This window comes from Penicillium daleae (genome assembly GCF_028827525.1).
Source record: "Penicillium daleae strain IBT 16125 chromosome Unknown utg000001l_segment0_segment0, whole genome shotgun sequence".
NCBI classification, from domain to species: domain Eukaryota; kingdom Fungi; phylum Ascomycota; class Eurotiomycetes; order Eurotiales; family Aspergillaceae; genus Penicillium; species Penicillium daleae.
The window spans coordinates 627,926-642,658 of NW_026623149.1; the positions used below are offsets into that span (position 1 = coordinate 627,926).

The following is a 14,733-nucleotide window of genomic DNA, read 5'->3' on the forward strand; positions in this document are numbered from 1 at the left end:
AAATCTCACAGCTTCCTGAACACTCTGGCCTCGACGAGAAAGCTTCTCACTCCAAAGCAAGAGTGAGTTAACAAAGTTGACCCGCTTATCTCCAAACACTGTGATGTTCTGGTTCGATGCCATAACTCCCCGGGCTAGGCTTTACAGAACCGATTTCGGGGTTTAGAATAGCTCTGGATTATTTGGGAAGCTCCAATATTGTAGAATTGCAAGGGAGTAATAGAGACAGAGATCTTATAGCTTTGCGACTACCTTATACGCCTTTGTTTACCGACATCACCCATCAATCAACACATTGCTTTGTTCTATCTAACAATGAGTATTGTGCTTAATGTTTGAATGAATATTTTAGCTTAAAGCCATTCTTGTGGTCCTCTGGAGTCAGCGAGCTTCCAGTACCTGGAATTGTTTGTGAGATTTAGGATCCTGGAAAAATGCGAGTGTGCCGGAGGTGGAGAAGGCAATAAATGATAATTGGGAGTTAGGAACAGCATGGAGAAGGGGAAACTAGTGATCATCCCTCTGACATTTTGTTTCGCATCAATAATTACAATTGATATTGGGAAAGTAATTCGCTCAAATGGCAGGGTCTGTTAAGAAGCATCCTGGATAGTGAAAAATACAATGCGTGCTTCCTAGGCTCTCGGTCGAGGGAGCGGCTGATCTAACAAAGAATTCTCTTGGCAGAGCCTTGTTTGGTTCAACCTCGCAAGATTAACCCTACAATCGCTGTTCAGCGCAGACAAGAAGCTTTAGGGAGGTGTCTGTGCGGTCTGTGTGACCAGGCACCGTCCGAAGCACTGGTTGGCCAAGTAGATCAAGGAAGCTCTGATCACTGGGAGTCACAGAGCGGAAAGTTATCGACTCGAGTCACTCAGAAGTTCAAACATCTCTGGTATTCAAGTTCTGACCTTTTAGCTTGGGATTCTCCTTAGGGTTATCTCACATTGGCACGCTTTGCTCTCTGACTTGCTTGTGGGAGCCATGCCGATCGTACAAGACTGTACAGAGCAGAGATTTGACTATGAGTCAGGTCATATACAAACGATTTCACGGTTCCTGGGTGCTTGCATGGCGTGCGATGCATGGAAACGTCCAGGGCGATCTTTGAGAGCAAGCATTTAAGCTAAAGCCTAGACCATCATTTCTATTTGACTTGGGAACTTCCGTGCTGAGAATCCATTTTTCACTGTCGCCTATCTCCAATCTATTACACCTAACGAATATTGGAAGGCCACCAGAGGAGTACAGGGAAGTCAGGGAAATATCGTGGAATAATGACCTTTCTCCACGACCTATCCCCTCGTCCGTCCGGGAAGGACAATTAGCGTATTTTACTAGGCTATACTAGCGTATATGAATAACGCGTACTAATTGGCTAATCGCGGTCACAGTTCAGTATGGTAATTAATCAGGCCTAATCGACTAGCTAATTCTATGAAATTCGTCCCAACACTGCCCTTTTACACATAGGCTTACACTGCCGCATTCTAAACAACCAGATCTTGACCGATTGGCCTGTTGGCCTCTTTTGCCCTTTTCTCTCTTATACTGACACCACACACAAGCTTTTCGCCTATCGAATTGAATTCGCTGGTGGTTTATACCAGGTACTGGCCTTGGTACTGGCGAAGGTGCAAAGGCAAAGAGCTGCTGGTAGAGCTTTCGCCGAAAATCTAGCTGACTAGATAGCTCACTAGCCCCCTGTTGCTTCTTAAAGATATATTGAATGCGGTAAGCATTAATAATTGCAGCATCAATAAAGAAGAAAAGCAGAGGGAACCAGACACGCTCGCACTTTCGATGAATTTCATAAGAAGCCCTATACTGATTTGCAATATCCACACCACCCATATAGTGATTGTAGTCATTGATAGCAGTAGGAATCTCGAGCTCCTTAGTTATCTCATCACCAAAAGGTATACGCGAGATAGCTGCATTCGTAGAGGTTGGTGATGGCCGCTTCCGCTTAGTAGGAGTGTATATCTCTGGCGAGTGGATAGTAGATAGTAGAAGGACTATATTATTGTCCTGCCAAGCAAGACATAGAACCCCTTCAGCCTCTGCTGCATAGAGTGTACCCCATGGGATCGTCTTAATGTGATCCTTTAGCTCAACGAGCTGAGAAGGTATCCCATTTTGAGGGCGGGTAGTACCACATGCACCACATTGAATATCTCGAAGCTCTTTGAAAAGGGCTACCGAGGTAAAGTAGTTATCTAAGTAGACAATATAGGGTGCTAGGGTATGCGAATTAGCCGGCGAATTGGCCATAAGGTTGGTATGCGAATTGTTCATAGGGGTAGCAGGAAGATTAGCTATCGAATTGGCCATAAGATTGGTATGCGAATTGCTCATAGGGGTAGCAGGAAGATTAGCCATCGAATTGGCTATGAGATTGGTATGCGAATTGCTCATAGGGGTAGCAGGAAGATTAGCCATCGAATTGGCCATAAGATTGGTATGCGAATTGCTCATAGGGGTAGCAGGAAGATTAGCCATCGAATTGGCCATGAGATTGGTATGCGAATTGCTCATAGGGGTATCAGGAAGATTAGCCATCGAATTGGCCATGAGATTGGTATGCGAATTGCTCATAGGGGTAGCAGGAAGATTAGCCATCGAACTAGCTAGGCCAGGAAGCTTCTTGACCATCTTAAGCACCATTCTTGCCGTAGGGCTAAGGCCTTCATATTTAAACATCTCCGCGATCCCCCATAGGCGGCTACTCCATGTAAATGTCCAAATATAGCCATGTTCTGCGAGGGCAAAGATCTTATAACCTTGTTGAATTGGCTTATTAGGCATCTTGACAGTATGCTTCGTACGGCCAAAGCAGCGAACCATAGTCTCATCGATAGAGATATTAGAACCTGGTTGGTAGTGCTTTTCAGCAGCCTCTTTGAAGAAGAAAGCCAGAGGGTCTAGCTTATACCACCACTGCTTCTTATCCTTCTCCGATCGCATCTCATCTTCGTCAGGGTGAGATATATGAAGATAGCGCTTAATCTGTTCAAAGCGCTTAAGGGTCATATAAAGCGGAGGAGTATGTAGTGGTCCTTCTCGTCTATCTTGCGCCCAGTAGAGATCAATGCGTGGCTCAGGGTGAACACCCATATAAATAAGAATACCAAAGAAGACCTTGATCTCTGCAGTTGTAGTATCCTTCCACGCGCGAGTAGTAGTAGTAGTGGCAGTGGTAGCTAGCTTCGCTAGATTTCGCTGCGCGTATGCATTGGTAGATTGGCTGATACGATCGAAAATCTCTTCGCTAATAAAGAGTGTAAAGATCGCGTATGGGCTATCTAGGTCAATGCTAGTAGGTAGGTGCAGCCGTGGAGGTTCGGAGGAAGGGATCAAGGGCTTTAGCTGCCGAGAGAGTTCTTCCTTAGTAGGTAATTCGGCAGTAATCTCGTCAAGCGTGCGCTTCCGTGTAGCCTTAGTAGATTTCTTTGGAGCCATGGCAGATTTATTGGCAGGTTGGTAGGCAGGTTGGTAGGCAGGTTGGTAGGCAGGTTGGTAGGGGGTTACGCGTGTAGAAAAACACGCGTTGATGACTTAGTAGATAGTGGAGCCCTATATCCAATAACACATCGAATATTTTAGTCCGATAACCTATTGGATAATATAATACGCTAATTGAAATGCGCTAATTGTCCTTCCCGGACGGACGAGGGGATAATTCTGCCAGCTTTCTATTATTAACGCTCAAACTGAACTCGAATGATCGGATCAATCAACCAATCAGACAAGTGGCATCTAGATTTCTTTGTTCCATGTATAAGGTAGGCGGAGAGCAGGTGGCGTTGACCAGCCGCTCCAGGTCACCATGGTACAATATTTCTTTGTTAGAGAACTCAGAGTACTAACCATCATTAGAAGCATGGATCAGCTCCTTGCTGCTTCCCCGCAGCACAAACACGCCGTCTTTAAGATCCAGCTCGCCCAGATTCATTGTTGTGTTACTTGACCGATCAAGCCAGGGTATAAGTACTGTAGTTTTGATTTGCCAAGGTTGGGACATGTCCCATACGAAAATCCTCCGAGAATCTCCAAGCCTCCGTCAATATGGAACACTGTTCACGCATCCATGTCACTGTGGGTATAGTGGGAGGTGGGATTGCTGGTCTATCTCTTGCCAGAATGCTCGAGCTATCGGGCATATCCTACTGTTTGTGGGAAGCACATAGTCAATTTTCCCCGCCTGCAGGTGCCAGCATCGGACTGATGCCCAATGGTTTGCGAATACTGGATCAAATCGGTATGATCGACAAGATTAACGAATATAACGTGAAGCGCAAAGCCTGGGAGCATCGAGATGAGAGGGGAAACCTTCGAGCGAAATTCAATTCCGGAGTGATCTTCGAAGAGAAGTATCGACCGTCCCTGACGAAAATTGAATCAACCATCCCGCTGACAGTTCATCTCATTGCAGACTCGGGTATGGCGGCGTCTTCGTGGAGCGACAACGAGTGCTTGATATCATGCACGAAAGCATCGAAGACAAGACAAGGCTCCATACTTCGAAGCGAGTAGTATCCGTGCTACAGACGAAGCAGGAAGCGGTTATCATAAGTGAAGATGGCAGTGAAATTGGATGCGACTTTGTTGCAGGTGCCGATGGTGTTAGATCCATTGTTCGGTCCGAGATTGCAAAAACAGCAGCTACTGATAAAAACCTCGAGTGGCGTAGGTCAAGCCTCGTAGAGATGATGGAGATTCGCATGATTTGGCTGAACCGATCTCACAGGCTTCGATGCTCGTTACGCCTGCATTTACGGTATCTCAGATCCTGTCCCCGGAGTAGAACCGGGTCAGTCCTTCACAGTCTATCGACCTGATGTATCGCTGTTGATATTCTGTGGGTACGGTGGCGACATCTACTGGTTTGTGAACCACGATCTGAAAAGGACAGTTCCATACGAAAGACCAGAGCGATTCTCGGAGCAGGATATCGAGGCGGTCTATGCACATGTCGCGGACACCATTGTGACGGATGGGGTGGTATTTGCCGATATCTTCCAGAACAGACGCGCTGCGATTATGGCGGCTTTGGAAGAGGGCGTTCTAGACCAATTCTTCTCTGGGCGCTTGTTTGTGCTAGGTGACTCTGCACATAAGGTAAGAAGTCGAATGCTGTCGCCCACCTGGGCAGATGAGTGGGAATGAGCTCTGATTAACAGCTATGTGTTGATTAGATGGTGCCTCATGCCGCCATGGGCGCGAACCAAGCCTTGGAATCCGCCGCCGCATTTGTCAATAGTCTGCGGCCATTTCTTTCGAGGAGGTCAAATTATTGTCCAAGCATATCAATTCCACAGTCTGGAGTGGAATCATGCTTGACGCAGTATGACCTCCGGCGTCGAGCTCGAGTAACCACGGCTTTTCAGATAGCGAATCTGACCTGTCGGGCCCAGTTGATGATCGGGCCCGCGGGAAAGGAATATTGTTCAAATCTGCCCAAGATGATGAGTGCAGCGGGAACTGAAAAGTTGTTGGAGTCTTTTTGTAATGCCGAGGTGTTAGAAAATTGGTCGATCGGGAGCAGTCGAGTGGCTCTGTATACGGCGTTTGCGGAGGCCAAGGCTAATCAGAGTATACCCAGGCTATGATTGTGCGAGGAGAAAGGGTTCCAAATCAATTCATAGTAATCGGTCGCTCTAGAGAAATTGCCCGATTATGAATACGAGAACAACCTCCATTTTTCTGGAGATTTGTAGCGACATGATTAGTGTTAAGCTTCGATTTCGTTAATGTTATAGCTGGAAGGCATGCGCTGGAATGCACTTGATATTATTAGTATCTCCTTCATGCCTATTGTTCCAAAGAGATACAGTAAACTAATTCTCCGAGGGTTAATGCAAGACGACAGAGGGGGGCGATCGGGTTGGCGGCTTGAACTTGCTGGGGCCTGAATGTTACCTCGTTTGATTAGTCCAAGGCAGTCCGGCTAACACGCTCCGCCCCCAGTTCCGCCCTTTTGGCCTCTCTCCGGCCTGCTTTTGGGGCTTTGAGCTTTGCCTAAACCACTCAACTCGACGATTTCTGGCCAGTCACTCGCACCACGTGCTCCCAGCACACGTGTGCTTTATCCAGAGATGGTGGCGCCCGCTCTCGCATGGTTGTGCCCCTCATCGCCGTAGCTCGATGCACAGACTCGCGCCTGCCAGAGCCCGAGCCTGGTCACTGCCACCACCGACCTCCCGGTCGGTCGGTCGCTGACACTTTGAGATCCTGGCGCCCTTTGGCACAATGTCCTCGCGACAGCTGCCACTTTTCATCTCTATCATCACTCGGTAGCCCCATCGCATCCCGCTGCAGTTGATAATGCAGCCATCCAAGGCCAACCTCGCGGATTTCCTGGCCTTCGTGCCTGGGGTCGATGCGGGGACTGCCTTCTTGTTCCTCGAGGTATCCACTGCGAAGCCCGTGCCCACTTGAAGATCAACCCTTTGCTAATATTCCGTGCCTGTCAAGGCTGCGAACTCCGTGAATGACGCTGTCAATGAATACTATGATAATCCGCACAAATATGCTCGGCGCCCGCCGTCCTCGATGTCCTCGATACGAAGCCCGATCACCCCAGTGAGCCCGACCCGGACCGCGATCAGCCGCAACTGGAGCAGTCCCACGGCAGAGCCGACCAGACTGGCCAGTTCACCACCGTTGTACCCGTCGCCACCCTCGTCGACGGTAAGCGGGAGTGCGACCGATTCACAGCGCAAGATACACACGAACGGGGTAATTGAGGCTGCGAAGGTTCGAGCGCGAGATGAGCAGGAGATTCAGAACATGCTGCAGTCTGTTCAGGCGTCCCTCCATATTTTCAATCCCGAGATCGAGCCAGAGCGGGAGTGTCCGTATCCATGCAACTGCCTCATCCACAGGTATATTCAGCGGAAGCTGGCTCGTTTGAATGTTCAAGAACTATGGGCCAAAGCAGTGATGTACCCGGGTGAAAAGTACTACCATGACTGCACACAGGTACGCCTGTTCAACAACAATCCGTACCAGATTGTGGTCTCTCCGTACGGCTTCGGTGGCTCTTCTTATTATGGAATACAACGACCCGACCCACAATACCACGCTAAATTTGTCCGCCAAACAATCAAGTTGAATGACTCGCTCAATGTCAAAGCACAGAGTGCTGTTGACGCCGTGGAGCCATCCTTTAATATCTGGGAAATCGAACAACTTCAATCTTCAATGTCGAACATCGGTATCGGACCATCAATAAATCACGACCACAATGGTGAGAAGTCAAAGCGTGCAACCTTGAAGAAAGCTCTCTCCATCCGATCTTCACAGGAAAAGGTAGCCTCCAAGACGTCGAAGATCTTCGCCGAGGCCCGCGAACTTCGAGATTCTATTCTCAAAGAGGAGAATGGCAGGTGGCCAGAACCAGAAGACCGACAGATTATCACCGCATACCAGGAACAAGTCGGATTGGCGGAGAAAATCGCCGAACTCCGCATTCAATGTCCTATACAATATCTTCACTTACTCAAGGCGGGGTATTTCGAGCCTATTCCAATAGCATGGGCGAGGCAAGCCTCCAATCCACTGAAGTTTGCCATCGACGCAGCTGCGGGATGGCGGGGCCTTACACCGGCTTGGAGAGGATACGAGGATACTGCAGAGGAACGCCTATACTGGGTATTGAATCATCGGCTGGGAACTTCTGCAACAAGGTTGAAGCCTGATTCAATATCTGCACTGAATCTAGCCCGCGAAAGAATGGCCCAGGCAGTGGAGCCCCCACCGATATACTATGCGTCTGACGATACCTGTCATCTTCAACACACTTCCAAGGGATACTCAAGACAAGTCATGCCCCCTCCATTCCGGGCTTTCGATGCGCCCCAACAGCGGACAGATGACACAATGATCCTGCTGGACGTGTCGGGCTCTATGGATTTCCAACCACGACGGCCAGAGTACAATCAATTTCTAATTACAGGCTACACAATGTCTACTCAGCCAAAGAATAAAGGTAGGCTTTCAAAGCCGATGGACTGAACTTCTTCTTCAAATCCTGACTATTCTTCCAGATTTGGCTCGAGCAGTCATCCACCGCTTCACCGACGCAATGTCCAACCACGATCACAACTGGTCCGGCTACGAACTCACCACATTCTCCAGCCAAGCCGAATACATCGGCGTAATCAACCACTGGAACTTTGACGAATTGTGGCGAACCGTCCAATTCGGCGGCCGAACAAGAGTAATGACAGGCTGGCAAAGCGTCAAAGAACAACATTTCCAAAAGCACGCCAGCACAGCAATCCACCACCCCATCTACGGCTGGCAAGCCGGACCCCAAACACCCATCCTCCGCCTCCTCCTACTCCTAGACGGCGAAGCCTCCGACATGGACGAATTCGAGCTCGACCTCCTCAGCCTGCCCTGGGTGCACGTCACCATCTTCTTAATCGGCGTTGACGGATGTCCACACCACCACCGACACGCCAACGAACTCCAACGCATCAGCGAAGTCAACCCACACGTCGCATTCGTCGATGCACAGGGCAACACACCCGAACGGTTCGTCACCCACGAACTACTTAAGCGCCATCTCGGCTATGAGCTCTCGATGGCAGAGTTCGAGGAACTGGAACGTGCGCCTGGGGAACCCCGGCGCGTGGAACTTCCGGCTCGTGAGCCGCCCACTCCGAATCTGCCGGAGCTGGAGCAACCGCGGAGGCGGTTGCCGGTAGAATTACCGGCTAATGAGGATGTGTTGCCGTCGAGGTTATCTATGGAGCAGCCGCCTCCTTATTTTGCGACTGCGTGATGGGAGTAGGAGGATATGTATGAACGAATATGTGATGATTGTAATGTAATACCATGCTGATTTTGGTGATGCGATATGCAATCCACATATGCAACTCAGCATGCTTGAAGACACCCATTGTATTACTATCAGCTGGAAAGCGCCTACCGTAGTCAGCTATTCCTAGAGGACTGAAGCTACCAACAACGAAAATATTTCTCGCTTGACATCCTGCTCACTTTACCACCTGTCCGCCACCATAGCAATTCCATCAATCACCCGTAAAAGCCCCCAGGTCTTTCTGCACATGTCCCTGCTCAACATTTCGGGTTCGAAGCCAAATGTCCAGAAAGACTCTTTGGATAGGTTGTTCCCATTGTACGCAGCGAGACTCATAGAAGTTTTTCCTGAATTGTTTTTCGCGTTGATATCTGCCCCGTTGTCCACTAGCAATAGGACCATGCGATGGGACCACAAGGAGTCGAATTCGTAGGCGATACAGTGAAGTGGTGTATCCCTGATGTCCGCGCCCATACACACAAGCAATTTCACCATGTTCATGCTTGCTCTTGAATAGACCGCTTCGTGAAGCGCGGCCGTTCGTTCCACCTTATTGATATTTGCGCCATACTCGAGCAGTAGAAGGTCTATGTCTCCAAAACCATAGACCACTGCCGTAGATAAGGGCAATAGCCACGTATTTGGGATTACATGTAGTGGATCGTAGCCAGTCCTCCAAAACATACACAGGAACCTTCGGGATTCACTCCAACAAGCGGGTAAAGTTGGCCTCAAAGCCGCTTTCAGTGCAGTATTCCAGAGCATGTGAGAAAGGATCCTTGTCTCGGAGGTCTTTGGCTGCCGTTCGATAGAGGATGTCGGTGAGGAGAGCATGAAGGAATTTGTTCGTGTGAGTGAAAGCTGAAAGATCCCTCAGATGAGGCAAGCTTTCAGCGACGAGTAGAATGATCTCGTTTGGCAAGTCGAGGAGGCTCATGTTAGCAGAAGAGGAGAGGAGAGGCCTAGTAGAGAGTGCGGTGTAAGAGTGAAGTTAATCAGAAGTGAGATCGAGAGGTGAAGATTCTTGTTTGAGGATCGATCAGGTGTAGGCCGTGAAAAATGTCTAGAAATTGTTAAGAGGCAGAAGCCGGACCCGTGACCACGAGTAATATAAGTCGTATAGGCTTTCACATTAGATATCTTGTAGCCGAGGAAGCAGATCAATTGCTTGTGTCAACCTTAAGCCCTCCAGCCAAAAGTTGAAATAGCGAAATAGGTCGACCACTTTATTTCATATAGGAGTGCCCGTGAGTCCGACAAGTGAATGTCGACGTAAGAGGGCAATGCTCTGATGCTGTCTGGTTCTGATCGACTTGATATGCTAGCACTCGTCAAGGATAACATGTTACCATAGATAATCACATTTCAATGTGTACCGCTTGTGAGGCTTCTTTGGCTTCTTCGCTGCATTGGCTTCATTGTCAGGGTTTTCGTCGAGATCATCGTCATTGTCATAGTGAAGTTGGGCATTACCTAGTTCCTCAGCTTCGTGAGAAACTCCCGGTGCTGGCTGTGCTTGCTGTGGTTCTTCTGATGAAGGGGATAAAGATATACCTCTTACCTGCTTCTAGACTCTAAGAGGACTGCGTATCATAACAAAACACGCAAACATGAATCGAAGATATTGGCTATCACTACTTGCAGAGCTGAATTCATTCTGTAAGCACTTTCTGGGTTTATCTTGAAGAACCTTGTGGGTTGATTGCCTCGTTCCTCTAAGTTCTTCCACGATGGAAACATCCAGTCGCTCTTCTGACTTGCTTGTTCATTTGGAGTAGCATGACGATGGTTCTGCCAAATACGGGATCGGATTACAACAACCAGAGCCATCTGCGAGGCCTTAGAGACCCCGGTCTGCAATCTCAACGAGACAGAAATATCCATACAAGACTCGAGTGTTCGTGGCAGTTTGACACTCCTTCGACTCACTACCCTTGTATCGTACCGAACCAACTTCAAATTTCCTCAGGGCGACTCGAACATTATGGACCGTGCAGCCGCACAACGAGTGCTCAGTACACCTGAGTTGGTAGGTACTATCTTTAGGCACCTATGGAACGACTTTGGTGACCGAGATAAAACCCAAGAGGCCGGACGGTGTTGTTGGCTTTCGCTCGTAGTCCCAGGTTTGACTCTCTCTGGTATAGAGGAGCTATGCGGCTGCTCCGGAGGAACCGACTACTGTCGCCTTCAATGTATTGTAAGAAGCACCGAACGCGCAGATTAGCTCGTGCTGAGGCTGAAAACGGACCCGAATGCATTCGTAGCTGTACAACTAATTAAATGGTACGGGTTGTCATCTTCGTTGAGCGGTGGCATCAGATCGAGATAACCAGCAATTGTCGAAAGGGGCTTTCATTCTCGTTAGTATACACTTCGCCGTTGTTGATAATAGCTGCTGACCATATTTGTCTTTGGAATTCCCATAGTTTGGAGATGGACAACGAAAACACAACAAGCCCTGTACACCTCGCTTCCCTCAACATCGCCGCGGAAAGAGTTCACATATTCTTCAAGACCGTGAGCAGGGTCAATAGCGGTGGGGGGATGTCTCATCAGAATGTGTCAGCCTGTCTGCAGACTGTTCACTGATATCTTAGATATGTGCGAGTCGTTCATAGTTGAATAGCAAAAGATCTCAAATTGACCCGTTTTTATTAAATCCTGGGGCATTTCTCGTTGATTTTGCGGAGTGAGTCAAGCAGTAGAATGTCTTCCGTACCAAGCACAAGCCTGTCGACAACCTTCCGTGGACATATACATTTGAGGCCGACATTTCGCAGGCCTTCAGTCAGAGCCACTAAATCAAAGTGTTAGCAAAGGAGCATGGGGGCAGAAGAATGTGATATCTTGCATTTTCTGAGCCTCTCTTGGTTTTCCGAAAGTTTCTTGTCCAGCCAAGTGGCTACCACCGCAGTTGGCACGAAGGGTTTCGAGTCTCCCCGAAAAACGACCATCTTCTTTATCGTCAGGCTCACAACCGTGGTCCATTTGATGTTTGTCTTCCAGGGATCGCGGGCTGTTAGACAAGATTATAACTCCCTTCTCCTCACAGCGGGTGTCAGGAGCCTTATAGAACATCTTCAAAACTGTTTCTCACGTGGAATATAGTACACTTCAAATGGCTGGCGAATAATATAAGTGGTCCCGCAGGAGGACGCAGGGCGATAATCTGGAGTGGAATAATAGGATTTTGAAATCTTTCTTCCTTCAGAGGAAGTGTATATCGGAAAGAACGGCGTTTGATAAAGTTGTTGGATAGCAAAGCTAGATCCGAACAGGAAGGAAGATGCCGCGTCAGCAGAATTATAAATTAAAATTGTCTTCAAAACCCCGCAAATGTGCTTCCGCAAGGGGTTCTGTCGTGTCGACGAGTCTCAGCTTTCTGACAAAGTCAATAAGCGGAAATGGACGATTCTCTGTTGAGGTCCGTCAATAATGAGCGTTATACTGGAATATTCCACTCAGAGGAAAGTGCCGGAATACTGAGGTACATTTTCAATGGGCATGACTTCGATTGACGGATCTACGATCAAGATACATGCAGATCTTGACTGATCAAATCTTTGAATCAACAGTGACAGAAAAGGTCATCAATCGAGAGAATCAACACATAACTTCAAAGACGTGATAATACTACCAAAAGGCTAGGTACATAGATCATGTAGAGGAATCCTCAGATTTGCATGGTCAACAAAGAAGACCAATGAAACGACATCTTTCAGTATGTCTCTGACTTTGTTCTGACTTTGTTCTGACTTTGTTCTGACTTTGTTCTGACTTTGTTCTGGCTTTGGTTTGTCTTAAGAACTTGGAATGTATCGGCGGCCTGAATATCTGCCAGGACACCCTCATGTCTGCCTCATTCTTCCGCTGGCTCTTTTTAATGAGCATGTCTCGCAGATCCACAGCAGTCTCCTCCCATAGCATCTCTAGCCAGCTGAGCGCGGCTCAAGGGGCGAGACTCTGGCAGCAGATCCCGGCCCATAAGATCTCGGACGTCGCTCCGAGCCTTGTTAACAAAACTTTCCAGGTCCCGCTTCGCGATCTCATTGTTATAGATCATGTTGAGCCAGTTAGCCAGACGATATCCACCCTTGGCAATCTGAAGCTCAATAGTTCCAATAGCCGAGTTGTAATAAGTTGGGTAGAGGTCACCAGTCTCCAAGGCAGCAGCTCCATCAGGCATGACAACGGTGCAAACATAGGCATTAGCATCTGATGCCCATCGGGTGGCAGTAGTAACGGGATCACTGATGTCATCTCCCTGAATCCAGCTAGCAGCCTGAGACTTGTAGCTACCTGAATTGATCTCATTGATGAGCGTGTTGGCCCAAGACTGCGCATCGGTAAGTGAGCTGCCGCCGATCAGTTTCTCGGGCATGTAAGTATCCCAATCGGAGTGGAGGTTATCACTGTAACCATCGAAAGTGACCTTGATACTGTTTCCGCCAACCTCGTAGGCCTCATCGTGCAGTGGCTGGGTCACGTCTCCAAGGAAGTGGACGAGGAACTTGACGGCTTCAGCAATGTTGGCAGTGCTGAGACGGCCGTCACCAGCACGCTGAGTGTAGTTTGCAATTGCAGAAATTGAGCAGCCTGAGCTACCGCAATCACGAGTGTAGTCCACATTGCAGCTGGTTGGAGGATTATCCTCGGCATCAATAAAGTGAAGTGGTGCTGACCATTTGCCAGCAGTCGTAGTACGGTACTGGTCAGCCCAAGAGGCGATATTGGCCAGGTACGAGGTGGACGTGTCTCCGAGGACACCTTGCGCCCTAGGACACCGTTAGCTTGAGTCATGATATCAAGTCGTTTGCTCTCACCATGATGCAGTGCTGGACGAAACGTAATTTTGGGCAATATAGGCAACAGTTGCATGACCCAACACACCCCATGCATTCACACCGGTCAGGGAGCCAAGGGTGACAAGAACAACCTTGGAAAGTCGTGCCATTATTGGACAATGATATCAGCACTTTTTATAAAATGATTTGGCGACAAGAATAGTCAGTAATCCTACGGCAGATTCCAGAAGATCCCTACTCTGATCATGCTGCCAAGATTGTGGGATCAGCTGTCTTTATATGTTCTTGGCCTGTGGCCCTGAACACTTAGACGAGGGCCCCGTTCTGCATCTCGAGGACGGCGATTTTCCCCCAAAATTGCTAAGTATGGCATAGAAGCTCGCTTGTCAATGTTACAGTAAGATAATCATGGCTTCAAGGCAGCGGGTGAGTCGGAGATAAGATCCTGTTAGTGGTGGACAATATCGACCAGCGAGATTGCTTGATTCATGTCGCCCAGTGATTCTTCAGGATGTGCGATCGGCGCTGCAGGGCACCGGACTCCCCGGGGCTACGATATTCCCAACGGAAATGATCGACGCAACTAGAGTCCAAGTATACAAGCAAAGCATCACTCGATGATTTTCATCCAGCTACCAGACCACATGCCCATCAAGTTTTAACGCCAAAGAGATGAGGATTTTATCTTCAGTGCACGTGGGGGTAGCATCGCACCTGTCTGGAATGCTTAGCATGCAGGTAATCCATCGGGGATCTCCCAAATGCGCAGAATACCCGGCAGTGGCGGGGCCCGGATCGGTGCTTGGTTGAAAGATGCACAGGGTTACATTGCCTGCAGCCAGGATAATTTAAAGTATCGACCCAAGGCGCGTGAGGGAGTATTAGCAGCAAAAAGATATATTCAGTGAAGTAGGAGTGCAGAAGGGTCTCGGAATATTATCTTTCGTTCGTCGTGTTGGTCGCTCATTCATCAGACATGAACTGGGTCAAGCCTCGAGAGCCTATCGCTCTTGAAACGCAGAAGAGGGGTGCAGCAAGGAAACGAATATTCAAGCCAAGGGATCAGAATTCCGCGGGTTCTTGGCGGAACTT

The 14,733-nt window shown here is 48.6% G+C and overlaps 4 protein-coding genes across 4 annotated transcripts; 2 read left to right on the top strand and 2 right to left on the bottom strand.

Annotated features, from left to right (window-relative positions):
* Positions 1-4,068: 4,068 nt before the first annotated feature.
* N7458_000199 (FAD-dependent oxidoreductase) lies at positions 4,069-5,612 on the top strand (the record flags this gene model as incomplete). The annotated part of the gene is made up of 4 exons (XM_056903593.1): positions 4,069-4,382; positions 4,436-4,689; positions 4,751-5,121; positions 5,199-5,612. The coding sequence occupies 4 exons, from the start codon at positions 4,069-4,071 to the stop codon at positions 5,610-5,612; spliced, it is 1,353 nt and encodes a 450-aa protein (XP_056771360.1).
* Positions 5,613-6,327: 715 nt separating this feature from the next.
* On the top strand, positions 6,328-8,794 carry N7458_000200 (uncharacterized protein; the record flags this gene model as incomplete). The annotated part of the gene is made up of 3 exons (XM_056903594.1): positions 6,328-6,411; positions 6,478-7,993; positions 8,052-8,794. The coding sequence occupies 3 exons, from the start codon at positions 6,328-6,330 to the stop codon at positions 8,792-8,794; spliced, it is 2,343 nt and encodes a 780-aa protein (XP_056771361.1).
* Positions 8,795-9,536: 742 nt separating this feature from the next.
* Positions 9,537-9,770, bottom strand: N7458_000201 (uncharacterized protein; the record flags this gene model as incomplete). Its single annotated transcript, XM_056903595.1, has 1 exon — positions 9,537-9,770. The coding sequence occupies one exon, from the start codon at positions 9,768-9,770 to the stop codon at positions 9,537-9,539; it is 234 nt and encodes a 77-aa protein (XP_056771362.1).
* Positions 9,771-12,716: 2,946 nt separating this feature from the next.
* Positions 12,717-13,790, bottom strand: N7458_000202 (S1/P1 nuclease; the record flags this gene model as incomplete). Its single annotated transcript, XM_056903596.1, has 2 exons — positions 12,717-13,611; positions 13,660-13,790. 2 exons carry the CDS (start codon positions 13,788-13,790, stop codon positions 12,717-12,719), a joined length of 1,026 nt encoding a protein of 341 aa, XP_056771363.1.
* Between the last annotated feature and the right edge of the window lie 943 nt (positions 13,791-14,733).